General features: G+C 36.1%; 2 protein-coding genes across 3 annotated transcripts; one reads left to right on the top strand and one right to left on the bottom strand.

The window, feature by feature from the left end:
• The first annotated feature begins 198 nt into the window (after positions 1-198).
• On the top strand, positions 199-6,539 carry LOC135637816 (uncharacterized). Its single transcript, XM_065150628.1, has 9 exons — positions 199-354; positions 429-629; positions 705-852; positions 4,222-4,292; positions 4,571-4,619; positions 4,714-4,784; positions 4,944-5,050; positions 5,691-5,796; positions 6,376-6,539. Exons 1-9 carry the CDS (start codon positions 243-245, stop codon positions 6,480-6,482), a joined length of 972 nt encoding a protein of 323 aa, XP_065006700.1. The 5' UTR covers positions 199-242; the 3' UTR covers positions 6,483-6,539.
• Positions 6,540-7,051: 512 nt separating this feature from the next.
• On the bottom strand, positions 7,052-25,177 carry LOC135638563 (ubiquitin C-terminal hydrolase 13-like). Of its 2 annotated transcripts, none has more exons than XM_065151726.1 (32): positions 24,975-25,177; positions 24,635-24,698; positions 24,301-24,448; positions 24,022-24,179; positions 22,505-22,770; positions 22,214-22,432; positions 22,021-22,129; positions 21,816-21,931; positions 20,416-20,514; positions 19,133-19,242; positions 17,664-17,738; positions 17,297-17,375; positions 17,058-17,204; positions 16,900-16,980; positions 16,696-16,815; positions 15,440-15,562; positions 14,120-14,197; positions 13,860-13,948; positions 13,509-13,617; positions 12,704-12,772; positions 12,514-12,624; positions 11,133-11,188; positions 10,858-11,035; positions 10,655-10,756; positions 10,512-10,583; positions 10,248-10,313; positions 9,743-9,808; positions 9,451-9,537; positions 8,789-8,905; positions 8,075-8,149; positions 7,907-7,993; positions 7,052-7,718 (listed from the first exon to the last, which is right to left on the bottom strand). In XM_065151726.1, the coding sequence occupies exons 1-32, from the start codon at positions 25,002-25,004 to the stop codon at positions 7,677-7,679; spliced, it is 3,348 nt and encodes a 1,115-aa protein (XP_065007798.1). In that variant the 5' UTR covers positions 25,005-25,177; the 3' UTR covers positions 7,052-7,676. The 2 variants fall into 2 exon arrangements, with proteins under 2 accessions (XP_065007798.1, XP_065007799.1); XM_065151727.1 differs by having other exon boundaries at positions 7,531-7,718; positions 24,635-24,695; positions 24,975-25,150.
• Between the last annotated feature and the right edge of the window lie 249 nt (positions 25,178-25,426).

The raw sequence follows: 25,426 nt of genomic DNA on the forward strand, positions 1-25,426 counted from the left end.
TTGTCATATCTCCAATTAAAGTTTGTGAAACGGCTGTGTTGTGTGTTTTTGTTTTCGTTGTTACTGTGTCGGGTTGCTGCCGAAAACACGATGCCATCAACAGAGGCTAAAAGATGTTCTGGACACGTGGAAGCCGCTCGCGGAAGTATTTGAAACCGAGAATTGGCGCTCCTCCCCATTACTTTCCCCTTCCCGAGCGCGAGCGCGAGCGACCGCTCGAAGAAGGAAACGAAGGTCAGCAAATGGAGACCGCCATCTCCGCCTTCTGCCAAGCCCTCGCCGCCTTCTGCCACCACGTCGACACCGCCTCCAAATCCCTCTCCGACTCCATCCAAAGGCGACCGATTCCCCTCGGTGACGAACTCTTCCCACTTCTCTCTTGGATTTGCTCCCAAGAAACCCTATTCTGATCGCTACTCCTCCTCCAGATTCGGCGGCCTCCGCTTTCTTACAGTCCCTCGACCGCCGGATCTCCTGCGCCGGCGCCGACCTCGAACTCCTCGAGTCCATGGCCTTCGGGACCGTCTCCTTCGAGGAGCTCCTAGGCCACTGCAACGAGGTCTTCAAGAACCATCAGAGTTGCATCGCGGATCTCGAAGATCGGATGCAGAGCTTCGGCTACGTCCCCGGTGAGGCACCCCCCCTGGAGAAACCCTAATCTCCCTGTTGTCTTGATTTGTCTAGCGATTTGTATTCTTGCGCAGGGGTGGAGTTGGACGATGAGGTTGATGAGGAGATTGGGGACGATCCAAAATTCGCGAGTCCGGTCAATGGTCATCTTAAACTTCCTGTCGATTTTGGTTCGGTTTCTGTTGCCCGGTCAAGCAGGAAGAGGCTAGAGGAGGATTCTTTGTATCCTTTCCCCACGTTTGTTATTTGTGACCTATGTTAATTGTTTTGGTTCCATGTTCGTTTTTATCAAGATTCTTGAATTCTATCTGCTTTATGGCACCGTCGAATCTTGATCTGTTTGGTAATTGAGAAGTAAACCAGAGGGAACTGATCTAATATTTCTTTAAGATTATATAAACAAATGTGCTGGTAAAACTTTACCAGGACAATCTAGGTGTCATTTACCAGCTTGGTAAGATTTGATTATGTGAAGACATAAAAGCAATTTAGTAAACTATAAATAAAATGTCATGAAAAGATTTAGAATATCTACCTATTAAAGATAAATTATGATAAAAAAGCAAAGGACGTTTGCAGTCAGTAGCGTTGGAAATTTGTGTTAAACTTCCTAGTTATATCTGGATATCGCTTTACAACTAGAATCAATGTAATTGGATGCATGTTTTGGGCTACCATGCATTGATCTAAAATAAATTTTTTTTCTGTGTTTTAAGTTCATTGATATGGAGGTCAGAAGGTTTGCAAGCAGCTGCAAATGGAAAAAAATATTAGAGCTAATCTCAGAAAAAAAAATGATGGCAGCTGCTGCATATTATTTATGGTTGGAGAGAAACTATAGAATACTTATGGCTTTGTGCATTGACCCTTACAGAGCCCCACATAGGTGGGAGCGTTGTGCACTAATTGACTTATGGCTTCCTAGCAACAAAGTGTGTATTATTCAGTCTCAATATTTTAATCTTTGATTTGTGTAGTTCTCGATGCTACTAGACTACATGTTTCGTTGAAGAAGGTTATTTTCAGTTGCCACCGGTGGCTTGCAGTTTTTAAGAGATTTATGAGGAAGTATTGAGTAGAATCTGTAGTCTTTGGTGTTGTAGTTTATTTGGCTATGGAAATGATTAATGCAGGGGAATGCAATCTCAGCCAGAGAAGGTTTTGCTGTTAAGTTGATGAATAAAATATGTTGTTGGCATGGAACAATAGATTTAGGTTACTGAAGATACGTTGGTTGCAATAGCTCTGTCGTCAAGGGCGTAGAGTTGGGTTTGCAGTTTAGTTTAGAATGTTAGTTTCCTGAGAGTGTTATTTATATACCTACAGTCAAGAGAGATGCTTTTAATTAATTGGGATGATAATTTAATTTACCTTCCATAGAAAAAAAACGCATAATTATCTGTTTGCATTCTTATACAAGGATAGGTTTGATGGAACATCCATTGAAAATTTTGATTTTATTATTTAATGTCAATTGACATATCAATTTAATCTTTCTCTCCATATTTAAATGCATGAAAGTTTATTTTATTGTTAAAATGAATCATATAGATTACTGATGATCCTTACCTGCAAAATAGGGTTGCATGTGCTTACTTCCCTACCCAAATAATTGAGTGAGGTACTAATATCCTTACCTGCGAAATAGGGTCTATAGTGAGTAATCACTTAGTAAGTATAAGTTTTTGTAGCTTTATTCAGGTGAGCATGCATCATGTCATGTATACAACATTTCAAAATCATTGGCATAAGACATTTAATGATATACCTTATATCCTATGACTTATTTAGAAAGCATAACTTTACAACATGTAATATGCAAAATAAAGCATTAAAATTCTACGTCGAAATAATTCGAAATGCTTATATGCACATGTAGGAAGCATAATAAATTCAAGGACTTTTATGCCTCGTATCATAACATATACGTGGACTCCTACATCGCACTTTATCATGATATATATGTACACTCACACATCACATATCATAATATATACGTGCACTCACATACCGCATGTCAAAGAAAACATGTGTACTCTAACATTGCATGACATTATATATATATGCATATAATATATTTTCATCACAAGTCATATATTTTTATGTTTACAAAATATATAAATTCACATTTAGCTTATGTCTAGCTTATATGATAATCATATCATTAAAAATATTTTTTTTCAAAATATATTATGAATACAATAATTTATACGACCATTATTTTGTAGTGAATTAAACTTATATTTACCTGATTGAACTCAAAAATGAAGATGCCAATGAAAGACCACATTCTAAACTTATAAACCTTATATCTTAATGCATATAGGTGGTATTCACTCAATTCTATATCTTACACAACTCTAAGAGAACTTTTTAAAATATGTTAATAGGACATAGCCTAATCATATCCTTAAGGGGGTCAATTTAGCTCGAATAAAACTCTTTTGAAAATAGGAGATTCTAAGTATCTCATATTAGGACAATTACAACTCTATACATCGATCTCAAATTAAGGTCATACCAGAGACCTTAGAACTATAAGAGAATTATACAAAACACATCCAAAAATCAATATTAATTTGAAATCTAGGTTACTTAAAAGCAACTGAAAAGATTAGCCTATAATTTGTAAACTAAAACCCCAAAAACAGTAAGTGAAGAATTGAGTTTTTCTTACCTCAATCTTCCTCAGAGTTGGGGTTTTCTAGTCTCCATGAGAAAAGCTAAGAAAATGATTAAAGAATGAGAAAAATGATTGTGGGATATCATATTAGTAAAAATGGATGAGGCCAAAATAAGGTAGAGATGTTTAAGAGGTTACCTTGAGGTCTAGGATTCAATCTCATAATGCCTCATTTAAAGTTTTTCTTTTCTTTTCTTTTTTTACTAATACAATTCTAATGTTGCAACAACTTTAATTTAGTTGAATTTGGTTTGACAAAGATGATATTTTTTGTCTAAGCTTATTTTTCAATCTCACTTATGTATCTCAACATTTAATATAACATTCATTTTTTATTTGTATTTCTATTTAATTTTTCATTACTCTATCCATGCCTAAGTAGCTTATGATCCTCAACATACATAATGTTTAAAACTCAAACTTCCTTCCGTTAATCATGGTCAAACTTATCCAAGCCTTAAAATTCAACTGTCACTTCTAATCACTATATGCATATTTATCACCAGAACTTAACCTCATATTCAGGTCTGTTGGCATACTTTTGCTTGTTACGTTATGTTTAACGTAAACAACAATGCTTATGCATGCTTAGCTAACATTTTGTAGAACACTGAGAATGATATTTTTAGAAGGCACATACTTCAATCTTAAAAGCTAAAAACATGAGCATATCATTTATCATAATTATGAATCATAGACATCATAAATCATATCACTAAGTGAGAGTAACATATACATATTATATGTGTTTCTATTGACATGCTAGTTATAGTTTAAAGTGTGTGAAACTTGGGCACTATATAAATTGTTCAATTTCATGAATGTATTTGAAATATTCTCTTTTTGTATATGATGAGTCTTTTCTCCTATAAGCGTGGCATTGTCTTGTTTTTCTTGACATTTATAAGATTTGAGGATTCAATCTCCTTACAAAACCTCGGTCTTTCAGATGCTTGCTTAGCCACTTTAGCCTCAGAAGGTTAGAAGATATTTCTGTCATTGGTATTGGGAAATATGCAATAAATTTCAGATTAGCATTACTCTCCATTGCCTACATATCTTAATGATAAGATGCATAGAATCCAATGTTCTATGTGGTAAGCTGTTTGAAAATCTTAATTTTTTAACTTTGTTTTATATGGTTGAAAGAAGGGATTCCTGGTGGTTTTACTTTTGAATATAGTGTTATATGTAACTTCAGTTTTTTTGTCCATGCACTTCACTATAAGAAGCTACATCTGCATTCGATTTTAACAGGTGATGGTTGTCTTTCTATCACTGAAAATTTTTCAGGAGGAACAATGAGGTTAAGTTGAAAACAATTTTTAAGTTATCAAGTTATTTATCTATTTTTGTTTTTGATTTGGTTCTTCTCCTTGACTGTTGATGATTTGGTGCAGTTCTTATGATGGAATAATGTCTGGAAAGGTAATTGCAGCTGGATTTCAAGAACCTGATTTAAATGCTTCAGGTACCAGATTAAAATTTTCTTTCCCAATTATTATTTAATTGTTTTATATAATAGCATCAAATGAAAAAAGTAGCATCAAAAGTTTTGTATTTGCTTTATATTAGCTCTTCATTTATACTTACATTATTACTCTTATCCTATGCTTTGCTATTTTAACAGATGCATTCAGTGATGAATCTTCAGTAGCTAGAAATGCTGGCAAAAAGGTAACGAAGGATGACTATGATGGCCTTCCTGCCTTTATGAAAAGTCTGGTATCATGGGAGGTACGGGTTCTATTTTGCATCTGCAATGAGATCATGGAAATTTCTTACTAATGGATAAACCTTTCCTGAAATAATCAGAAACAATTGTTATAAACTGTGGTAGTTACTGCATTTGACGCACTTCTTGGATACTCCGGCAACAAAACAAGGTTTTACATAATTAATAACTGCAATGACTGTTGGTTTTGGGGTCGAAGGTTATTGAGAGAGAGATAACGTTCCAAGAAGGAAGGGGAGTGAAAACTAGGGCTTGAATTGTTTCCTTTTTGAGATTCTTGTTTTCTCTTATTGTTTGGTTGGAAATGATGGTATCTCAGAAAATGAAACTGGTGTGTAATGAATAAGAACATTAAGTGAAACTATCTTCTTCGGTGGGACTAACAGTATTGGGCAAGCCTGCTCAAAACCTCCACTTAAATATTGGAAATCTTTCTCTACATTCAGTATCCTCACCATGGATACAAAATAGACTTTTTATGATGAGCCAAGTTTTTACCATCTTTTCAGTGCAAAACAGATGGGTAGTAATGGAACTGTAATTTTAATTTTTTGCAATATGCATGTCCAATTTACTTCATCCAATTCTGCAGTATGAGGTTGAAGACAAATCCTATTTTCTCTTGCCATTGTCAATTTGTAGGAGTTACAGGAAGCTATTGTCAAGATAAACTCTTTCCTCTCCGGAAGGGACAGGAAGAAGCAAAGTCATGCATTCAACCAAGACGATCTAGAAATAATGGGGCTTGGTAGGTATCAAGGTTTTGTTCTTCTGTTCCTCGTTTCTCTGTTTTCCCATCTCTTAAATCGATTGTGGGAGCCCTGCATATGCATTTAGGCATTTGACTGCATCATGGTTTTTGTACTCCATTACACTGCTTTGCTGGTTTCTCATGCGCACGGTTATAGATTTCTTGACCTCATTGTGAGATTAGAAGCCATGGCTGTTAGTTGGTACAAGCTAAAATCTGCGGAGGAAGGGAGGGAAAAACCACATATGACGAAAAGATTGAATTAAATGTAATAACAGAAAGAACTCCCCTAGCGAGCTGTTTCGTTTTCTATTAGGCTAAGTCATTTTTTTATTTTTCTTATTTCTCGAGAGTCAATGAGTCACAACAAGAGAAGTTAGAAGTTTTGTGGTGGTAAAACTAAATCTTGAGGGGGGGGGGGGATTGGAATGTATTTGATTTCTGGTCTGGTAGTTGCCTTTCTTTTTCTTTTAATCAAACTCATCGAATGAGATATTGTTCCTTTAGGCCAAACTCTTCATCCGAAGGAAATTGGGGTTGGTGTTGGTCTGAACTGATGACTTGGTTGTGGTGCAGGGCGGAAAGGACGATCATACTTGTTGCTACTCCTTAGGATGAATCAGCTAGTTGCGGAGACAATTGAGGGATCCATATATTATAGAGTGCCTGCTGGCTGCTGCTAGTAGGTTTGTTATACATGTTGTTAATGTCGATGAGGGACAAAATTTGTCGAAGCATTACTTCCGTTGTTTGCTGAAGTTTTCGCTTGCAGTGGATTACGTCTTGCTCTTTGTTTGGGTTCCACGTGAGCTGTGGACAATTGATTTGGTCTCATTGGGGAACGAGAAGTGCGGCCCGGCCCAGTCCAGCCCTCTATGCTGTTCGCCCGGATCATCGGTCTGCAGGCTTGCGATCAACGTGACGATTTTTCGATTTATTTATTTTATTTATAAAAATAATTTTAACATTTTAATTGATGATGATAGATAATGAGGCAGTTGTCGAGTGATATTATTTTGCATTTACATAGACTTTGATATAGATTTTAAATGACTCTTTTATCACTTAACTAATGTGTTAGTATAGATATAAGGATAATTAACTTGAAAAGTTTATATATATATATATATATATCGTGTTCGCTTGTCGATTTTAGAGATTCTTCTACCAATCGGTCACGAACAATAGGCTCAGCGTACGTAGACAATAAAGGTAAGCAGTACATACACAGAAGCAACTTTGGGGTCGAGCCTTAAGGAAGCAAGCACAAGGCAATGTGTAACCCAATAGAACATACATGAAGAGGAGTCTCCAGCACAAGTCAATTCTTTTACAGGGTCTTAGTAGAGAGTCATCGAGGAAACCCAGGGTACACCAAATAATCCCATTTTACAACCCCACATTCTTTCAAAGACCAAGATGATGAATAAGAAAACTATGGAAATATAACAAGGATGGGGACGAAGAACCCCAAAGGAAGTCAAAGACACCAGCTATACCCTATATGTGCCTCCCCCTCCGATCCAAAATCTTTATGTACTAAAATTACACTGGATCCAAGGGCAGGAAACCCTAACTGACATGGGCTTGACCAGAAAAAAGAAAAAGAAAAAAAGCCACAAGGAAAATTTTATAACGAGGCTGAGACAGATGTTAAAAAGAAAGAACTCATGATCAAGCATTCTCCCGAGTCCTCCCCAGCTAACACTGACACACATTACACCACAACAAATTTTGGTGGCGAATCTCCCAAAAGTCCCCACCTCACTAATGCTGCAATCTTATTGTTCAAAATTCTACACTTTGGTTCTCTCCTATCCATGTGGACCTGAGGTGACAGCATTGGATGATGCCATGGGAGGAGATCCGGCCACTTTTCAATTGTAGATTTTCACGGGCTTCTCAAACGTGTGACGGTTCTGCAGGAAACAAACAACTGTGTTTAAAACAAATGACCATGCGGAGGCAGGTATAATTTGCGACAATGTGTTGGAACATCTACAAGTGGCTGAAGGGATTGATTGATGGCAAAGACACTATCCTCCAAGCTGAATAGCTGGATCCACCCACAATCCCAACAGGTCCTGCGGACTAATAGCCATTTTACCTGATTAGCAGTGTAAGCCCTTTTTGGAGCAGTGTCAGAGTGCTCTAACCCAAGGTACTGCTCCCAGGCTCCATAAATATCTCTTCTCTGCAACAAATGAATCAAGTCAAGAAAGTGACGCTGGAAAGTTGGAAAAGAAAAAGAAAAGAGGCACCTAAATAAACCCACCTGAAATCTGTTAGATACTATATCTGAATCCTGGAGGTATTCAGGGCGTCCAAGTGATATGAAAGCAAGTTTCCACTGATTGAACATAAGCAATTGTATCAGATTTCATGATAAATTGGTGGCAAAATGCAAATGAGCAAATTATGCAAGCAATCATTGCAAACGAAGTAATTTTGGAGGGTCTATCTCTCAGTATTATCATACTGCTGTATGGCACATATTCATCATCTGAGGGACAATGGCACCACTTACTTGACCTGAATACAGGTTTTCAAAGCTCAGAATATTAACAATCATGTAGCAAATGATGCCGCAACAATTTGATTAGTCTGACAAAAGCTCAGCAAATGACTTATCCCTAATATGATACCACAACAATTTGAATAATCTGATGCCAAAACAATTTGGACTCCCATTGTGGCGAAGAACTGGAAATCAACAGTGTTCCATCTTCACCGAACGGGCATATACAACAAGCATTGTGACAATATATTTTCTAGAAGATTGCAAGAATACATACTACACAGTTCAGAATGAGGCCAATTCATTGATAATAGTTAATACTCCTTAACAAAGATAAAAGATGGTAATAGAGTAAAAACAGATATACAATGCTGAGCTTATTTCATGAAACAGGAAATGGAAGTGGCAGAATACAGACAGAGACAAAATATGATATGAATGAGCACTTGATCAAAATAAAGGAAGAAATACCTTTGAGAATTCCTCATCTGGAACTTGCAGTTTCTTTTGAATGCGTATTTTGACATCAGCTAAAGTCTCACCTTCTCGAATAACCAAGAAGAAAGGTTCACCAAAATTCTGAACTTGCTGCAAAAAAACATAAAATAATGACATGGAATTCGCAGGAAAACTGTTGTTCAGCTGAAACTGGCTTAAATTGCTGATTGCTTACACCCAGATAACAGGAAAGAAAAATGAATCGTAAAAATATATGTCAAATAACAAGCATGGCTAAGCAAATGGAAAATTACTGTATCTGGATGGAAAAAACTAATGCCAAAGATGACATTTTTAAAAAATGATGTAGGTGTAATAGGACACCAGCAACACAAAAGTAAAGCAAGAAAATGACAAACTGTAGTCAAGAAAATGACACGAAGGCATAAGATATGTAACCGCACGTGCCCTAGCACATGACAAGCATGGACAGTCGTGATGCAACGTTGCATTGGCTTGGCACAAGGGTCTAGTTATAGGTCATATTTTCAAGAAAATAATTATGATAAATACAATAAAAAAAATTTGTTGACCGGAACACAAAGCACACCACCTAACATTATTACAAAAGATACCATTTTTTTCAATTTTGTGAAGTAGCAAAATGTCTTGATTCAAGCCCAAGAAATATTTACCATTTGGTTCTGATTAGGATCTCTTGTGAAGTGGTAAACATGAATCAAGCGATCATGAGGACCAAGGTTTTTCTCCTCTTCTGGAATCTGCAATGGCGTACAAATAATTTCTTAGAAACAAGATCTCCTATATCTCCAACATATAATGCAAAATTATTTAAGTTTGGCCTCAGTAGAATATGTTTGCTGATAACATCAAACTCAATGGTCTATATTAACACAACAACAAGAAAAACAATTTCAACGAAAAATGTAGGACATGAAAGCACCCCAAGAAAAAGTGGTGACTCACCTCCTCTGCACGCAAAGTCCAATACTGATCATTAATATTTTCTATCTTTTCACCAGGTGGAAAGATCTGCATTAATCACAAGAATTAAACTACCACGAAGAGAAGTCATTAGGCGACCAAAATGGTCTCAATTTGAAAGACTGAAGCCTTAGAAGGTTCTGCCTAAAGGGTATATATCTAAATTTATGTTGTTTTAACTTTAAAACAACTGTCAATGACTAGTGCATGCTAGTCAAAGACATTCACACTTAAGCACAACCCTTGTATCAAGTCATATATTAACTGCTCATGTACAAGTGTTTCCTCCAATAGACAAGCCTGAAATTAGGCACATTTGAGTTTAATCTCGATCAGCAAGGACTGTAGCCAAGTGGTGCTCAGGGTTGATTATTCAAGGATTTATGGATGTTCGTTACATAAAGCAACCTAGATACTGGGAATCCAGATTTAAATATTCAAGATATATTAGTAGTTTTGCTTAGATATAAATGACCAGAAATGGTACCTTATAGATCTTGTGATAGAAGACCTCAAGCAACCTGAGTTCTGCATCAGGATGAGAGAGCTCAACCTAATTAAAAGAAAAATAACATTAGACAATATATGCCATGAGAAGGGGCACCAAGTAAAAACAATAAGCAAATGGAGATCGATGAATGTCTCACTCTTCTATCACAAATGAATATCTGGCAAGAATGTGAATAAGTATGTCCTCACCTCCCTAAATAGTTAAAAGTATAACAAATTGGATAAAAAGACATAAAATTACCTTTGTCTTTAAATCATTGATTACATCAGCAACAGTACTATTTTTCGGAAGCCTGATGCTATGGACTGCCACCTGATACAAAAAAGTTGTAGGATGAAAATAGAGCAAATATTGATCACAAGAAAAGAAAAGATTTGACTAACCTCATCCTTTGTGGCATGGTGGAATGCAACTTTAAGAGTTTTCAGACCTTGCAATTCAGGCAGAGGAATATCCAATACCTCATAGTACAATATATCAGAAGTCTGCTCCAACCAACACCATAAAAAGTTTGTTAGTTTTTAAGACAGTTTTCTCTTAGTAAAAAATTGGTTCTGGTAATAAATTATTTGCTTAGTTGAACAACCTGGTTATAGTGGACAAGCATTTCTGAGAGATGCTCTAGACCTCGGAACTTAATGGGTTGAGGTTTAGGCTGCTGCGAATAACAATTGTGAGATGTAAGACGAATTTTTGATGGATCATCCAGACCAAGTTGACGAGCAACTCTTTCAACAACATCATCGTAGGTAGAAAGTTTTGACCTTAAAATGTGAAAAAGAATAATATATCAGAAGAAAGGCCAGAAAATAGAATTTATCCCAGAGACTTAAAGGAGTGATGATGTTTTCAAACACTTACAATTCTAAAGAAAAATCATCCTCCTTTGGCTTCTCCAATGATCGAAAGTGAACAACCTATGACATCACATAGTGCAATGCTTTAGTACCAACCCTTCAAAAACACAAGCTAGCTCAGGCTAGAACAGAACTCCAATGGGAACTAATTCAGGTTATAAAATCAAATCACAGAATGGGATAATTGGATATGCATCCAACATGCTGAGTATTGCAACAGATCCATGTGTGTGTGTGTGACAATGCCACGGTATCATTAAAAAGATATCCATATACTACTGCATAGATAGAATTGAACCGTCAAGAAGAAAAAACAAAAGAAGTGCACCAATAGTTTTTCAATCAGTGTCAGAATAAAAAAAAATCTCAAATGATCAAATAAGCTGAACTATTTGTGGGTCTTCATGCAATTAATCTAGTGCTGCCTCTACAATCAGGTGCTTGTGCTATTATACATTGTTATAAACACAAGGTTCTATCCAACATAAAATAACCATACACAGAGTTCAAATTTAAAATTAAAAAAAAACCAAAATCTAATAACTTTGACAAATCTTCTTTCCATCCACAAAATTAATTTAAACAAGAAGCCATATCACTCAACAAGAAAACATGGTCCACATCCATATGCTGCTCTCTCATCTTTTGAAAAGATTGAAACTCAAGTAGTTTAACTTGATTAGATTCTTCCCTCTCAACGTTTTAAGTTGAAAAAGAGAAATACATTTCGACAAACATTGCTGCACCTCTTTATAGAAATAAAAGGAGGTTTACTATTATCTGGTAGTAGTGAATAACATGAGGTTGCATTTCAATTTTGAAGAAAATTCTTCCAATAAAAAAAATTACCTTTGTAAAACATTTATTTTTCCTTTGGAGAAGAATGCGAGACAAGAATACAAGGTTGCACCTCAGAGTCCCATCAAATCAGAAAAAAAATCTAGACAGTGCTTTTACTCCTGCTATTTGTCGACCTACTTTCTTTTCCAATTTGATCTCCCTTTACATTAGTTGGAAAAAGTTTTGCAAATATATATAACCAAGAAAATTTAACATAAACACACTGCACCTGATAAAAGAAAAGCATACTCCCAGAAACTTGCACAGATTTCCTAAATCAATTAAATTTGTGAATAAGCTTACTTAAACTATCTATGCTAGAGATAGTGCTGTAAAGAAATCGCCGAAGACAGAAACTACAAAATTGCTAGGATTGCCATTCATACAAGACCAGAATAGGCAGACAGATTTCCTAAATCAATTAAATTTGTGAATAAGCTTACTTAAACTATCTATGCTAGAGATAGTGCTGTAAAGAAATCGCCGAAGACAGAAACTACAAAATTGCTAGGATTGCCATTCATACAAGACCAGAATAGGCAGACCTGGCGATTACGAACGTACTCCAAGAAAGAAGGAACATCAGGATATCGATATTGGTCACCATTTTGTAATGCGGAAGCTCTTTGATAGCAAATGATATCTCCATCTTCAAGCTGCAACCAGAGTTCCAGATAAACCAAAAACTGGAACAGAACAAGAAATTCCATAGCAAAAAATCAAAGGATTACAGACCTGGCTAGATCGGAAAGAGATCCGTTTGTCGATGTGTTCGCACATTACATTTGGTTCAAACTTTATTTCCTAAATATTGGAGCAAAAGTGAGATTAAAGACCTTCCTTGGACTATAATAACAGTCGTATCCAAACTATTGCTATATCTTATTTGAGTGTGTTCTTTGTTCAGTTTGAAGTAATATAAAGATAATGATAGGATATCTGTATCAAAGTCTAACACATAAAAGAAAAGGTACTTTCATGTTTAGGTACATTACAATTCTAAGTCAATTATAAACTTAAATCTTAGTTATTAATTCATATCATATGTTCAATATATTAATGAGTAGTTTCCTTGTATGAGATGAATATATGCCATAATTTTATATTAAAATTCTATATGCAGACTAAACAAAGAAATTCCCTTAAGAATGAGATACCCATCTTGTATTATCATCGGATTTTTCACATGAAAGTCACTGAAATGCATGGCACACCATACAATGATAAGTTGAACACTTGTGAGAGGTTTTTCCACTTTGTTGTTTCCTTTATCCAAATATAATTATTGCAAGCATTTCCACATTTTTTATAACAGATATGGTAAATGCTAATACCAGCTTATTACATGGATAGGACTTTTAAGACTTTACAAACCTCCAACTTAATATTGGCATCGCAGAAAAATAATCAATGTATGCATGATTATTCATGTATCTGGTGTTATACTTGTTCCATTTACATTCCAAAAATTAAAGGACAAATTACTTAAACACATAAAGAATTGATGGAAACTATTAAATACAATGAATAAATAACTAACCTCATAAAGTTCAATTTCTTCATTTGGAGAAAATCCAGCCATTTCATTCAATTTTAGAAGTATTTCAGTTGGTTTTCCTAAAGCCTTCACAAATAGCCTTCCTACAAATCTACATCCAACCACAAAAGAAAATAAAATATATGAGATTATAATGAAGCAAGATATATGAGAACAAGCCTTCGCCACACAAGTCATGTAATAGCCTCCTTGTTTGCAAGGAAAAACAGTATACATCAACACCCCACATGTACCACCGTTCTGGGAACCTCATGTACCAAGCCACACCTTTTGGATTGCAATTGAGTAAATTTGTAGTGAAGCAAAAAATAGCAGATAAAAAAATAGAAGTACCTCAGATCTTCTTTTTCAGGGTCATAGAGCTTGAAAAATAGTAGTATATCCTCCTTGGTTTTTTGTGGTGGAGGAAGAGGATGAAGATCCTATGTTGTCACAAATTAATATTTGGAAAATTGCATCAGACAATATGATAAATGGTTGGAGCCTTTATTGGAATCTTTTTATATTTATATATACAACGAAGTATGAGTGCAGAATGCTTTAAAGAGACCCAAACATATGTAGACTGCACAAATTTCTCAAAAGTATATTACCGGTCCAAGCTCTATTTCCAAAAGTAGCTTCAGTTCAGCATTATGTGCCTTATTTGATACCTCCCTAAGCTGTCCAACCTGCACATGTATGCAAGCATAAGACATGCAGCTTTTTTCTTGACCAAATGGAACTCAAAAAATAGCTTTTCTATACAAGTAGGACACATAGTTACACTCCATCTAGAAAAGACAGCGGATAATGGATATTAATTTAGATACATGAAGACAACCATTCTGTACTCAGTAGGAAATACAAAAAGGCAACCACAGACATCAAATAAAAATGAAATGAATAAATATTAAAAATTTAAATGTGAGGCTTCACCAATTCCATCACATAACATGGAATTCACAAGCTGGAATGAGAAAAACTGTGTAAAACAAAAATTTTAGTATAAACTTTCATCTCATTATAAGTCTGAAGTCTTCTGAAACAAGACTGAACCAATTTGTAATTCTTGCCTCCAAAACTACCAAATTATGATAAGTAATGATGCTAAGGATAAGAACAATAACTTATGATTCCAGAAGAATCACAAAGACAGCCCACAAGTACAAAAAGACAATAGGACTTAATAATGAACCTAGTTATACTTGCAATAAAGAACAGACATTACTAATTGTCAATGCCAATGGATAAGTTTCATGAAGGTTTGGACTTTGGAGTTTGTACAACCATTTGGCCAGTGAGTAGTAGGTCAGGACCCAAATCTCTTGGTCCTAAAAGGCAAATGATCACCACACTTTATTAAGAAAAAAAAGCTACTTTAGGTGGACTGAATCACCCTTGAAATTTTCAGTGGTGATGTGGTCAGCCACAGACCTGGTGCATAGGACCCATGCATGTGTGCCCCAATACAGCCAATTTATCGCCCACATTGCCCCTGAAAAATTAAAGGGTTAAGTTGACTATTCTAAATACCAGTATTCACTATTCAGTATTCACTTTATTAATTTTTTAAAGTTTGAAAAACAGCAACCAAAGAATTCATCATGAAATGAGCAGATTTCAGTTATCCCAGTTCTCACACCACATCTAAATACAAACAGCTCTAATAATTGCATCTTTTCATGTTCATGTGGGGACATTGTACCCAGGTTGGCATAAGTGCAGCATCTTGATGACAAATAGATATGCCATTCAAATTTTGGATAAAAAAAGTTTCTGTTTTTGGAATTAGCATGTATTGCTAAAGGCAGATCGATATTAGAAAACCAAACAGAAAAGGAGAAAGAATGCAGAGGATGAATAAGTTTAAGATCCACAAAATTGACAAAAAAGGAAAACAACATATCGATGTTGCATAAATAAATACTCACGGATTGTACTTCCTCCTGAGGTGTTAAAGGTCGATTGGGACGGTATGTATGGTTTTGCCTCTTAGCCCACAGCCAAAAGCGCTGAAACTGCACTGGGATCCCAAATTCTTTGGCCACCTCCTCCTGCCAAGTACATTTTTATGGGACCAATGATGTCACCAAGAAAATTTCCAAAAGGGCAACAGAAGCAGCATTATGACTAAAGACTAACAGCAAAATCTTCAATGACATATGGAGATTATCTTATGTATCACAGATCTTGAGGTTCAATTTACTTCAATAATGACCGGTTTGTGAATGGTAGAAAGGATACCAAGATTATCTTGAGTATCACAGACCCTGAGGCTCAATATATATATATATATATATATATATATATATATATATATATATATATATATATATATATATATCAATATTGAGGGGTTTGCACAAGGTATAAAGAAAACCAGCCTTCTAAGAGAAGTAGCTGGGACAGCTAGATGATTGTATCTTGTCATTTTACTTCACAATACAAGCAAAAAAGACCACAATGGATATCAGGACTCAGGACATAACTATGCACATAAAATTGAGTATTCCTACGTTAGCTTTTCTGACTTTTGACTGAATTCTTCTTCTGACATCTTTGTTTGAAGCAAACATGCACAATCAAGCATGTAAAAGAAAAGCCAAAAATCCACAGGCCCAGAAGGATGGAGTGCAAAAAGATGATGAAATCAGAATGGCCTCAATGAAATGTACCCCATATCATCCATTAAGATGATGTACTGAATACTGAAGATAGCATACTACCTCCCAGAGACACAGAGCAATGGATTGAAAATTCTGAATGCCAAATAACTACAACTCAAATTTGCACCTCTTGTCTCCTTGCAGATTAATGGAATCAGTTCTCAGTTTCATATGTTATATTCCCTGACCTTTATGTCCTTTCAAACAACAATATATTTTATATATACATCTTTTATTCCACAACTTCCTATGGTTCTGGACTGTTATTGACCAAACTAGCTGAAAAGTGCATCAGAAACTTCTAAACACAATGACCTTCAAGTTCCTGTGTCTAATGAACATATCCATGACAATATATAATTTACACAAAAAGGTTTATAAAATCAAAATGCAACTTAACAAATAAGATAAAAAATTTCTTCAGGGATCAGAAGGATCCAACAGATGTTTACACATACATAAACATCCTGATGAATTTATTAGCAATTTGCATTTCATTCAACTAACTTAATCACTTCTACCTTAAAATGGCTGAATGGCAGTTGTTTCTGGATACGAAAGCTCCGAACTTTGTCATGGTCTACAAGATCAAAAAATATTTCCCTTCCAATCTGTTCTGCCAAATCCTCATTCCGAGCTACCTGCACAGGTCAAAAGATTTATTTCATTAAACTGAAGGAGAGGGAATAAAAATTATTTCAGAACACAGGAACCCTATGGTAGACCTTTATGATGGTATAAAGGTGAGCCTCAGCTTTCTCCTTCTTTTTGTGCTCCTTCTCTTCTTGTTCTTTCTTCAATCTTACCTGTAGAAAGATATTAAATTGTGAATATCTCAAATACAACCAACAAATAACCAATGAATTTTCAAATACTATCTTACTCTAAGGTGCTCTGCGATGTCTTTCTCATCCACGTTACACATTATTTTCTCCTTGTCACTCTCGCGAATATATACGAGCATGTAAGCATTTGAATATTTTGTAAATTTAAATGGAGGATTATTGAAGCCAGGATTTGTCTGAGGTAACTGTTGACAGAAGTGGTGAAAATTAAAAGTAGAATATAAATGGAACTAAGGAAGACATTAGCATCAAAGAAGACCATGGTTACTGTTCAAACCTCTTCTTCACCACCATACTGCTCCTCCAATGCCCTTTTTGCATCTTCCTTTGTTACTCGCTCATCATCAAACTTAAACCTGAAAATAAATTATTCTTAACCATCATGTTTATAAAAAATATTTGCTACCATGTAGTAAGCAGTTAAAAGATGGGCAAGAACACTGAAAATCACTGGTAAACATCAGACAATGAGCAAAATACAACTCTTGTTCAATTTACAGCAAAAGGAACAGCAGTTGCCACTGATCACAGTCCAAAATTTATTTGGTAAGGTGTGGCTGCTTAATGGTTCTTTTAAAAGTTTTTACACCACATGCACATAATAGTAGTGCCCTTCTGGGAAAGGGTATGTGAAGGCTAAATACCATTGATCTGATAGAGTTGGTCGGATGAAAGCATAATAATGTCCCCCGTGAACTCCACCACTGTGAACAAGAACACTGCAAAAAGGAAAAAACAACAAATCAATAGATCATGTTATAATAACCAAATTCTGCAGATCATAAAACATTTTGGCATGAATGACTAGGCAACATAATATACCTTACTGTTGCTAATAACTAGTTATTCATATTAGACACTTGAGTATTGACTACTGTAATTAATTAACAATCAACTAGGTGTAGGCAGTAGATACTGACAAGGCATGAAGATCTGTTGATAATATGTTTTCAACTGCATATAAAACTTTTTGAGTGTCATACTATAAAATAATGATACTGGCAAAATAATCTTATAAGATAGACCCATATATTCAATAAAAAATATCACTCTGAACAAATGAAAAAAAATTAAAAAAAATGATCCTGGCTTGAACTACAAATGTTTCTTGCTTTTATTTCCACATGCATTTTGAGACAGTTGTTATTTGTCAACAAGTGGAATTTGGCGAAAACCAAGATGTTAAGTAGACATCTTTCTGCAGTTCAAAAGTATCAGTGTGATTTAAATATATCAGTCATGTCATCTTGAAAATAGCATAAAAGACTGGTGGGTCTCTGCTGGATGTACCTACCTCGAGCAGTCGAGCAATAGAGGTCATCACCAAAAAGCTTTAATCTACTGACCATTTTGTACATAGTGATCATCTTAAAAGATATACTCCACTGACTATTTTGTATTACATATCTCAACTGCTGAAATGACTCCGAAAAACTAAGGACCAATCTAGCTACAATATAAGGTATTTAAGGACCTCACCTGAAAAATCATAATTAAAGTGATATTCCAGGAGGTGGCGTACCAATGCTATTGTATTTTCTTCAAAATAAAACCAAATCTTACTAGATGAGGATACAGGTGTCATGTCCTTTGTGCAATGTTTAGAGACCAGAAGAAGACCAGTAGGGAGTGTTTGATCAGGAGATTGAAGGAATGAAGACAACAACTGCAGGAATAAACCTCAAGTTCTACAATACCTCCAATGCCTCTTTTATTGATGAAAATTTTATAAAGCCAGGTATTGTTAGATGCTTACAAAATCAGGAAGAAAAAAATATTAATAGTGAATACAAACAGTTTTGTAGTCAATCAGAAGCATAGACCATCTAGAAAGAACTATGCCAAACAAAACTAAGAACAAGTATAACAAAGATACAAGTCCAGATTTCATGCAAATGATGCACATGTAGAAGTGAATTAATGTTCCACAGAACCAAGTGTACCAGGAAAATAATATGATGGCCAGCAGCTAATTTTTTCCTCTGCTTCAAAACACCAAGCAAAAAATAAAAAAACAGAGAAAGAGAGCAAAAGCATAGAAGCTTGTTTAATGCACATAAATAAACCCTAGTGTATTAAATGGATACATGGCCATAAAGAAAAAGATGGTTACCTGTGAAGGGTATAGAGGTTACGAACCCTCCTGTCTGCTTCTGGAGAAAGATATTTACCATTATCTCTATCAAGGTCCAACTGAAGTGGGAACTCGTAACGGTCATTTATCTGCATTCCAAAAATAATTGGTCATAGATATGAAAAAAACCATTCAAGCTCCAAGAATGATAATAGAGAAAATATATAACAGTTGTTTAGAAGCAAAAAAAAAGAAGCTCAAAGTCATTTCTTATAATTGTTTAGAAGGTATGGCAAATACAGTTATTTGTGAATACACTGTAAATACATCTTTTAACAATATAAAATACTTATGATATTAAGTACATAAAAGTGGAGAGCAGTGAAAAGAGATAAATGATATCCAAGGCAGACAAGACCTTTAATCAATGTTCATCAAGGTCAGTATGGCTAGTGCAATTTATAAATTTAAGCAAGCTTCCATCTATAAACTCTATGGAGAGGCCCATGAAATCATCTCCCCTTCAAAGAGTTAACTCAGTTGAAAGTCCTTAAGTAGCTCTAATTCTTCCAAAACAACATAACCACATGAAGCAAGCCCATATAACCATCCCACTCAGAAATTCCTTAAACATTAGAAATGGTCTGTCCAGAGTAAATCATATTTATATCCTGCCTGAAACTGCAAACATTACTATGATATGTATTCAGCATAGAGAAAATTTCCTGGTGCTTAAAGATTGCAATGTATCAGAAAGAAGCAACAAAGGATGAAAGAATGTGGTTAAAGATTGCAATGTATCAGAAAGAAACAACAAGTGGTCAAAGAATGTGGTTCATCTGTCAGTAAGAGCAACCAAGGAACAAATATCAGAAGCTCTTGTTGCCCACTCACGATAATTACCAGCAACTAATTTTGTGATTCAGCAATGCACAATCGTAACTGCCGATTCTCCTTGTCTTCTATGTTTCATCAGGTATCTAGTGATTTTGATAAGGTTGAAAATGATAATATGATGTGACCTCTTAGACATACATTTCATTCAAAAGACACAACAGAGCATCACGAAAACCACAGCAATGAAAGGGTCAACGGCTCATATTTAGTGTCCTAAAGAAAGTCATATTAAAGGTAGGTAGCATATGAACTAGCAAGACGCCAATCCTTCCTCCCTGTAAGACTAAATCTCTTTAAACAATCTCTTCGATAAACAATGATGTAAAAGTCAAAATCATAATGCCTCCAAGAAAAAAATAACATTGTATCACGCATTTAGTGGCTGCTCTGTATATGTTCATCTACAGTTTTGCCAAATCACTAACCTTCACCATTGTATCACGCATGAAATCATATTCAAAGCGCTTTAGCTGAAGTTGCAGAACAGGGGGGAAGTCAATGAATAGAACACCTTTCTTAGCATCCTGAGAGAATCACAATCATAGAGTCATAAAAAGAAAATTCTCATTCAAAACTGAAATTCAGAAGAATAAATTGAAATTTTTTCTTTTCAAGTAGAAGACCACATTTTAGAGGGCAAGCCTTAGCATCATATTTAAGCCCCGGTATCATGTTTAACTCACTCTTTTGTGATTTAAGTTAGTAGCGTCTGGGTGACATATATATAGGTAAGACCATGTGCATCGATCATTCCTAGACTGGTATCTCTATGGCAATGGCTCAATTTTCTTTTTTTTAATATGAAAAAGTCAATACAAGCTTGAATTTCTGAGAATAGCAGATAACACATTTTTTCCTCAATTTTTTCTCTTGATCTGAATTTCTGAGAATATCAGATAATGTGTCCATTCCTCATTTTTCTTGATCCTTCGAGAAGGCCTTTAAATAACATATTTAAAAAATATCAACCACTAATTGCTAAAAGAAAATGTTTCAAATATGTATACTGCCACAAGTGATGTGGATGAGCACTGAAGCTAGTATTGTGCATCATTATATGAAAATGAAGTGAGTCGCACGCAGGAAGGGTATATTATGCATTTCAATAGGTATTATCATTCATGGTTACTGGACAATGTTCCATGAAGTTTAAATCAAACTATAACTATTATCGTGGTCAAAACTATATAAGCAAGAAGTATAAAAAACATCAAAGTGTGAGCTAATGCAAATAAAATTGAATGGAATTTACTTGATAGTAAAATAATGGAAAAAATAGGACTGACTATGGATTCAAGCCACAGCACACGATGTCATAAAATCAGTATGATTTTCCCGATCTAAATCAAACAGGTTTTACATGAAGAAGATTTTGTTCTAACATGTTCTATTTGATACTGTTAGGAGAAGAGACTCAGTATTGTTAAAGGAGGGGAAGCAGAACCAAGGGGGCTAAGTAAATCAATGGATAGTCTTGATAGCATTCAACATATCAGTCAAAGTAAACAACTTATTCTAAATGATACCCTAGAAAAAAATTCCTAGTTGTAATCATATTGGTAGTTATATTTTCATTAATGTTGATTATTTATTTGGAACCATGGATATTTGGAGTTTGATCTAATGATGACACTTTTTTAAGTTAGAACACCAACACCTCAAACCACTATACAAGGTGAAGACACAAAAAGATTGTCCAAAAACTACTAAAAGAAAACTTTTATACATAGAGAGAAAGTAAGCTTTAAAGATCTGGTACTTCCACTGACGCTATAAATGCTGGTTTATGAGTTCATATGAAGATTAGCATATTGGTTCAATGTACCTGTAAGCCATAATTTTCTGCATGATATTTATTATCACCCTCCAGCCGCTCGACTTCAACATACTTATCAAATGAAGCATAAACATCCCGGCAGCCCTTTACATCAAGCTGCAGATCTATAAAAAATACAACTTTGATATAATAAAAAAAAATAATGGAAGAAAAAGTCTACTCAAATACTTGCACACTCATGGCAGCTACAGACCATAGAACGATTCCTTTCTGGTGGATTTGTAGTCTACATTTATGCATTCAATATAATTCATGTGATGTCCTTCAAACAGATGCTGGATTGTGCCCTCAACAACAGTACCCTGGGACAAATATTGGAAATGCAACAGTTTGATTAATAATATGAGCGGATATCGATGTAACACCTTTTAGCAGAATTTTCTAACCTTCATCTTGTCTTCCAATTTTTCACAAAGAACCCTGTTGAGCTCCTGGACATCATGTTGCATGAAAGAATCATATGTATCCCAACCAAAAGATTTTGTCAACTCTTTTGTGGCAACACTGTTATCACTGTACTGAAGTTTATAAAACAGGCTCTGCAAAGCCAGGGGGATGCTTCCAGATGGCATATCATTCTCTGTCGTCGGCATGTGATAAACAGCCTGAAATATGACCAAGTAATGATTCATTGAACAAATTGATGATACAAAAATTAAATAAGCAGTCAGTTCTACCTTTCTAAAATATGGAATATGATAGAGAGTCTGAAGAAGAGAATTCATGTAACAAGTAGCCCCTTGATTTTTAAGACCAACATAACCCGTTTCCTTTTTCGAGTCATAACTCCAGTAGTCTACCATCTTACGGACGGTAACTTCAGCTTCAATTACACATGTATCGTTGACAAGATATCCTCTACTTGGATCATAGAGTTCACTCAGAGACATAAATGAAGTGAACCCCCAATCACTTTCTCGTGAATTAAATTGGTGTTGAGTCTCTGCAAAGAAAAAGGATCAAGGTCAACAATAGTGCCAACAGTACCAACAATTATCATACATATATTTTTAACAAAAAAAAAAGAGATAAAAATCCGCTTAAATTTTTTTTTTTTTTTATGCAAAATCCTGATAAAACATGTTATCAGAAAATTGACAATCCATGTCAAGTGATTGTGAGAACCAGCAGTTCCAACAAACAATGGTGATCGTTCCATGGTCTAGAAAAGCATTGATCACGCTAGTTGGGAATACAGAAGGAGAGAAAGCCTGTGATGATATCAAAATATCCAGGTATGTGCAACATCCACATTTCAGAAAAATCAAATGGAAGTTTCCTCAAACTGCTGATAGAAATAGCTTAACTCATAAAGATGTCCAAACTACTGATAATTATCAGCCTTCTGGAAAATTTTTAGACCATCCTCAACTCAAATATTCCTTGAGGATTTCGTTTGTTTGATCCAATGGATGTCAACATTTGGGTTCTTAAAATGTCATCTAAACATATTTTTTTCTTCCAAAAGACATTCAGCCACTCTGTATAGCGTTTTAGCTAATTTTGAGAAGTCATTTGCAATGATATTTTGAGTGGTGGAACTGCCATGTAGGTAACATTTCCACGAACACAATGTGTTACTAGTAATGTTTTTCATGGTCGGTGATGGTTGCACTCATGCGGCCAAAGAATGCAAAAGGTTTACTTGATATTATGTGAAGCAAGATAGATAATGAGAATGTTTCCGAAGTATAGATGTGGAAGTGGAATAATCTGGAAACAAATTGTATAGAGAGCTCATTTGTAAATTGACATAGAAAATGTATTAACACAATAGAAAAAGAAAATATATATTGGCCTGGTGCCTAGTTAATAGTACAGATAAGTAACAATCGTGTTACACAGGCTCACCCATCACACACACAAGATGATCCAGAGGCCTGTGTGTCTGCAGGTTTAACACCTACCGAACTCCTTGATATTAAAATATTTTTCATTTAAGAAGCGGATCTTAAAACTTCTTATCAGACTAAATTCCAATGTTTTACATTCTCATAATGTTACAACATAGGAATCATATTGTCCTTTTACATATTCTTCCCCTATGTGTCCGCATATCTCCATTTTGTTTCATTGCTGAATTTGTACTTGGTTATACTCCATAACAGATTTCCATGAATGTCACCATGCAACACTAGAACTATATGCTGTAAGAAAATGATAAAAGAATGTATTGACAGAAGAAGTGAGATACCTTTTCTTACAGTGTACTTTCCGTGGATTTGGTTAACAACAGCAAGTGAGAACTGTGCATATCTACTCCAACCATATGGCAAGGTTGCTGAATCAGCAACATCCAGGTATATAGACAAATGGTCAACATTATTTCCCTTGGGAAAAATTAGCACACGCCTGTAACCATGAAAGCCAACATTAGCACTTGAATCTCTTCTAATTCCATGCCCTAACAAATTGAGATGAATCATGTCCGTAGAAAATGGAGAATGAAGAGGCACTAAAGATATCAGCTCACCACTTGTACGCTCCGACATAGAAAATGTCGGAGTAGAGCTTCTTGACGTTCAACCTGGAGAAGGTCTCTATCGTCCATCTAAATTTGAACGAAGGAGGATCCTCCACCTGCTGATTCTCTGGTGCGGACGCTGTCTCGGTTGGTATAACTAGCACGAACGTAAAGCAGAAGAACATATCATAATCAAAACCCTAAACCATCACTGATCAAGAAGCGATGAGAAGCATAACGAAAAGCAATTCCAGCTGACGGGGACAAATCACGAGATTCCGGAAGCAAGGATTAGACTGTTTGATCAATCAGGAGACACAATGACGATATCAAGAGCAGTTACCTTCCATCGGCTGGGGTCCCTCGGTGAATTCCTGGTGCGGGACCAGCATCTCTTCGTCCTCCTGCTGCAAAAACGAGGCACAACAATCAGCGCTCAGATCCAGCAAAAACCACACTGCTGCGATCAGAAAGAACACCCTAGGATCCAGGTTGAGGGTCAATGGATGTCCCAATTAGGCCCGATTCGTGGGGGACCGCACACACTCCAAACCCTAAGACCGACGTGAATCGCACTGGAACGAGCAAGACTAAGGCGCGAGGGCAAAGCACCTCCTCCATCCAACGAATCAAGAACTGCGGCGGTGAACGGCGAGGAGAGGTTGGGATTGGGAGACGCGTACCTCGAGAGGGGGCGGAGTCATCATAGTCATGGGTGGGTGGTCGCGGCGGCGACAGCGGCAGCGGGAGAGGATCCGATCCGCGGCGGAGGATGATAGCCGGTGGAGGACGGGAATTAGGGGAGGGAAGGCGGAAGCGACCTTTTACGGGATCGAGCGAGGAGACCGAAACGGGAATTGGGTACAGACGACGGCCGCGGGTTTGATTTCTTGTGGTTGTATAGGGTACCAAGGGAACTCACCGGGGGCCCGCGTTACGTGCAGCGAATGCGGGCCTCGGTGCGATCGTGTGTGGCGACGGCTCATGTGCCTCGCGCACGGGAACTCGTAGAGCTTTCGCGTCGCAGGCGCCCCATCCCCACGAGTTTCTCCTCTCTCACCAATGAGACAGGGGACCCGCTCGTGCTGTGGGCCCCTTGTGATTCAGGAGAAGGTCGGCAGGCGGAAGCTTGAGA

The sequence above is a fragment of the Musa acuminata genome, chromosome BXJ3-5 (assembly GCF_036884655.1).
Source record: "Musa acuminata AAA Group cultivar baxijiao chromosome BXJ3-5, Cavendish_Baxijiao_AAA, whole genome shotgun sequence".
Lineage (NCBI taxonomy): Eukaryota > Viridiplantae > Streptophyta > Magnoliopsida > Zingiberales > Musaceae > Musa > Musa acuminata.

What these genes read in the sequence shown, in the direction of transcription:
- LOC135638563 (XM_065151726.1), bottom strand. Translation starts at nt 25,004, where the DNA reads ATGACTATGATGACTCCGCCCCCTCTCGAG. An exon ending in CTCAGGAGGAAGTACAATCC is followed by an intron (nt 14,198 to 15,439) that starts GTGAGTATTTAT and finishes ATACATGTGCAG; the next exon opens with GTTGGACAGCTTAGGGAGGT. An exon ending in GGGCTTACACTGCTAATCAG is followed by an intron (nt 7,719 to 7,906) that starts GTAAAATGGCTA and finishes TGTTTCCTGCAG; the next exon opens with AACCGTCACACGTTTGAGAA.
- LOC135637816 (XM_065150628.1), top strand. Translation starts at nt 243, where the DNA reads ATGGAGACCGCCATCTCCGCCTTCTGCCAAGCCCTCGCCGCCTTCTGC. An exon ending in AAGGCGACCGATTCCCCTCG is followed by an intron (nt 355 to 428) that starts GTGACGAACTCT and finishes CTCCTCCTCCAG; the next exon opens with ATTCGGCGGCCTCCGCTTTC. An exon ending in ACCTGATTTAAATGCTTCAG is followed by an intron (nt 4,785 to 4,943) that starts GTACCAGATTAA and finishes CTATTTTAACAG; the next exon opens with ATGCATTCAGTGATGAATCT.